General features: G+C 37.6%; 1 protein-coding gene across 1 annotated transcript; it reads left to right on the forward strand.

Annotated features, from left to right (window-relative positions):
• Positions 1-3918: 3918 nt before the first annotated feature.
• Positions 3919-4419, forward strand: LOC110038319. The gene has a single exon (XM_020743123.1). The coding sequence runs from the start codon at positions 3919-3921 to the stop codon at positions 4417-4419; it is 501 nt and encodes a 166-aa protein (XP_020598782.1).
• The last annotated feature ends 202 nt before the right edge of the window (positions 4420-4621 follow it).

Below are 4621 nucleotides of genomic sequence, written 5' to 3' on the forward strand. Positions count from 1 at the left end.
TAGGAAGGAAAAGCAGCCAAGTCACTTTTAAGAAGAGTGACTCTACCTCCATTAGAAAGGAATGAATTAGACCAGCAATTAAGTTTATCCTAAATTTTTAAGACAATATCATCAATCTGAAGTTGTCTAATTCTCCCTTTTAATAGCAAAGTGCCCAAATATTTTAATGGGTGGTAACTAGTGCAAAAACCAGTCAGGTCAGATATCCAGTGCTTAATCTTTTGCTTAACCCTTTTGCTGAAAATAATTTGACATTCCTGTGTATTGAAATGCATCTCTGAGCAATCTTGAAAATTTTTCAGACATTGAAAGATCAATTTAACTGGTGGCTTAGTAGCTTTGGCAAAGAAAATTACATCATCAACAAAGGCTTAGTGGTTAACAATAGTGGTTAACAACAATGTTTGATTTGTGACTATATAAGGAGTGAGGTGACTTGTCAGCAGTTGATTAAAAAGCTTAGACAAGTAGTTAAAAGCAAGAATAAAAATAGTGGGAGATAAGAGGTCACCTTGCTTAATGCCTCTAGATGCACTAAAAAAATCATGGGAGTTGACATTTATGAAAATGGAGTGATAATTGTTAGATAACCATCTGTTAATGAAAGAAATAAAGGGAGTAGAGAAACCTCTAGCAAATAAAACCTCCTCAATGAAGCCCCAATGAATGGTATCATAAGCTTTTTGATATCTAGTTTGAAAATGAGATTCCTTCCTCTGCACTGTTTATCCAAATCTGAAACTAGTTCTTGAGCCAATAGAACGTTTTTCATAATGCTTCTCCCTTTAATAAATGCTTATTGGTTATCACAAATGAGGAGGGGTAAGTGAGGTTGGAGTCTATTGGAGATCACTTTACTAACGATCTTTGACAAAACATTAGTAAGGCTGATAGGCCTAAAGTGATCCCAATATAGTTTAGAAGTAGTTTTATGGATTAAAATGATAGTAGAACATTTGAACCAATTGGGGAGATCCATTCCTCTAAAGAAACATTGCACAGCTTCCACAATATCACCTTTGATAATCTTCCAAGGCTTTTTGTAGAAGTTAGTAGAAAAACCATATGGACCAACAACTTTGGAGCTGTCAATGGAGGCAAGAGCGGATCATATTTCCTCCTCCCCATGTATTGAAGAAAGATCAAGATCCCTGGTGTAGTCCTTGTCCAAACAGAAAAGTTCCTTCTGAATAGGAGACCTTGAAACAAGAGTTTGAGTAAAAAGGCTTTGAAAAAAATTAATTGCACTAGAAGCAATAGATTCAGCAGAATGAAGCCAATTCCTAGAGGAATCCTTGATCTTATGAATGGTATTGCATTTTCTCCTATAAATAATATAGGCATGAAAATATTTAGAAATTATATCCCCTTCACAAAATTTGGTCTTAGTTGCCTTTTGAGCATAGAAATCCTCCTGCATAGAGATAGCATGCATTAAATTTTCATTAGCCACCAGTAACTCCTTTTCCATGGTAGGGTTAGATTCTAAGCTAGCCTCCAAATGAGCAACAATCCTTTTAGCCTCAAGTACTTTTAGATTAATATTTCCTACCACAGACCAATTCCAATTTGATAGATGTTTACCCAGCTTTTTTCGCAACAGCCACAATTTAATCAAGGGATTTTAGTGGTAGCAGTCCTTCCATACCAGCGACACTTGATTAAGAAAATCCTGGTGGGATGACCACATGTTGAGATATCTAAAACATGATTTTTTCTTTATAGGAGAAGCTGAAATAGTGATTAGCAATGGCCTGTGATCTGAGCCTGTCATGCTAAGATGCTGAACAGAAGTATGCAAATACTTACTCAACCAAAGGGAGTTAACAAGTATTATGTCCAATCTTTCCCACAAAGAGCCCCTTATCCAAGTAAATTTAGCGCCACTGAAATGCAGGTCAAATAACCCTGCCAAGCTAATGTTATCATTGAAGCTATTAATCTGATTAGTATTTAGAGGATTACCACCCAATTTTTCAGAGGGTGCAGAAATACAGTTGAAATTCCCACCCACCATCCAAATTGAGTTACAAGATACGCTAATAGAATTAATATTGTCCCAAAGTTCCTTTCTAGCAATGGAAGAGCTCCCAACATAAAAAAATGTGGCCAGACCCACCTAACCCCCAATATTAAATTGAATATGGAGAAATTATGGATGATCCCACAGTATATTTCATAAGATCTCCTTCCTGCAAAGCACCCAAATTTTGTTATTTAAATTTGAGAAATTAGTGAAACCAGGAAACCGTTTATGTATTTTCCGAGAGTTTTTTGAGACCAAAGCCTCCAAGATAACTAAAATAAAAAATTTATACATCCTATCAAAGCAAGTAATCTGTTAAGGGATTTAGGATGTACCAACCCCCTAACATTCTGGCAAAGTAGGTTCATCATCCAATGAAGATGGATTTTCCCCTCCTTCTGGTTCTTGCCATAGCCTCTTTTTTATCTAGATGAGATTTTCTGTCCTTGAGAGAGTAACCACCTTCCTACACAATTTTTAGTTCTTGATTACCCTTTTTCTTCTTTATAGATTTTTGGACTTGCCATTCCTCTTCCATTGTTGAATGCAATTCCTCAACTAAGGTGTCATCCATAGGATGATCCCTATGGTCCACCACAGTGAGTTCTTGCTGAACAAAAGTTGTTTGGAGAACAGGAGTGACGGGTTCATTATTTGTTTTTGCTTCTGAACTATCTATAACTAGCTCACCTTTAAGTTCTTGAGATTCTTTGTGAAGTCCATAAGGTCCTACTTCAAGATTGGGAAGGGTTTGAAGATCAGCACTGGTAGCCCCATCCCCGAGACACATGTTTTGGGCATCCAGAGACATTTCAGGAGACTGCTCAACAACCTCATTGGGGGCCACATGAGTATTATTGGCCATTTTCCTGAGATGGGGATGAAGTTTAAAACATCTACTATCTATGTGACCAAACATTCTACAGTGGTAACAATAATAAGGCTTTCGTTCAGTTATTATCTTCTGCCAATAGGCATTATGCTCAGTTCCCAACAAAATTTCATCTACTTCAGGTAGGGTAATGTCCCTCTCCACTAGAATTCTAGCAATAGAAGGTCTAGATAAGTTAAATGTTGGAACATCTAATTTAAGAGGTTTGCCCAAAGCTTGTCCAATGTTGAAAAGGACTTTATGGTTGAAAAAATGCAGCTTAAGCCCTGGAAGTTTAAACCAAATAGGTACTATAGGAAGTTCCTTACTAGGGTCAAAATCAGTGGACCACTTTAGGATCTTCATGGTGATCCCTTCAATTAGTAAAACTTGGAAAAATTTCTTGCATAATCTTCCTCCCTGGATAAAGTAATTAAGATATGCCTTCCATAAAAAAGGCCCACCCTCCAAGCACCCTTGAGCATGATGTTGTCAAAGAACTTTCAAATTGCTTCCATTTTAGGGTTGCCCAATTGAAATTTCACTATGAGAGTGAACTTACAGACCTATGTTAAACCTTGAATATCCTCCTCGGAATAAAATATAGCCATCTTTCCACCTTTCCTGCTTAAAGGCTTGATAATGGGGTCTACAACCTTATGGTAGGTCTGGGGGAAGACCAAGTCATAATAATATTTGATAGTATCAAAACCTTTCCAAACAATATCAACAAAATTTTCCTTAGTCCATTGAATTTTTGTGGGTAAATCTAAAGTATTTTGCTCAACCATCATACAAAACTTCAATGTAACAGTAAACTTTTTGAAAAACTGGTCGCCCGGGAAAGAGGAAAATTAGAATAACAATAGAAACCTCCAAGAAAGGATGGAAAGAAATCAGGGAGAAGGGAGAAAACAAAATAATGAAGGGAAAAGAGCCACCACAAACCTCAGCCATTCCATGGAAACCCTAGCAGAGCAAGCTCCAACACAGCCGCCATCATTTATATATGACCTCTCAAATGAACCTAAACCTGATCAATATTGGACAGGGTAATATAAAAGTCCGTCTTAAGGATTGGCAGGAGATAAACCTCATGCCACTTCCCTTCATTTTTGCTTGGTTCCTTTGGATGGCTAGAAACAAGGTGAAACATGAGGATAGTGGGACAAGTACTGCTACTGTGATGACTAACAGTCTGACATACTTAAATAAGCTGATAAGTTGGAAGAAATTTCCTAAGATATTGAAGACCTTACCTAATATTGATGTACAACATATGAAGGTCATCAAGGTAAGATGGGAGAAGCCTCCTCACCCCTACATTAAAATCAACACAGATGGAAGCTACACTAACAAGAAACCTGGAATTGGGGGGATCTTCAGAGACCACACAGGACATACTTTGCTTTACTTCAAGGCCCCATATATTGTTGAAGATGCACTGGATTCTGAAGTTGATGCACTTTACTGGGCTCTAAAATTTTCCAAGGGAAACAAGTGGAAGTGGATCATAGCTTAAGTGGACTCTTCCCTCTTGGTGGAGCTGTTGACTGAAAACTATTCATCCCCTTGGCACATAAACCAGTGGATTCACAAGATAAAGAACCTTAGCCTTGAGATGAAGATCTAATTCTCCTTTGTGTATAGGGAAGCTAATAGGCCTGCTAACTTCCTGGCTTTGGAGGGTGCTAATTCAAATCATGATGAGGTCTCCACCTCCC

This window comes from Phalaenopsis equestris, unplaced genomic scaffold (genome assembly GCF_001263595.1).
Source record: "Phalaenopsis equestris unplaced genomic scaffold, ASM126359v1 Scaffold232479, whole genome shotgun sequence".
NCBI lineage: Eukaryota > Viridiplantae > Streptophyta > Magnoliopsida > Asparagales > Orchidaceae > Phalaenopsis > Phalaenopsis equestris.

Bases quoted from the DNA above. Each gene is read 5' to 3' on its own strand.
- LOC110038319 (XM_020743123.1), top strand. From the start codon at position 3,919: ATGAACCTAAACCTGATCAATATTGGACAGGGTAATATAAAAGTCCGT.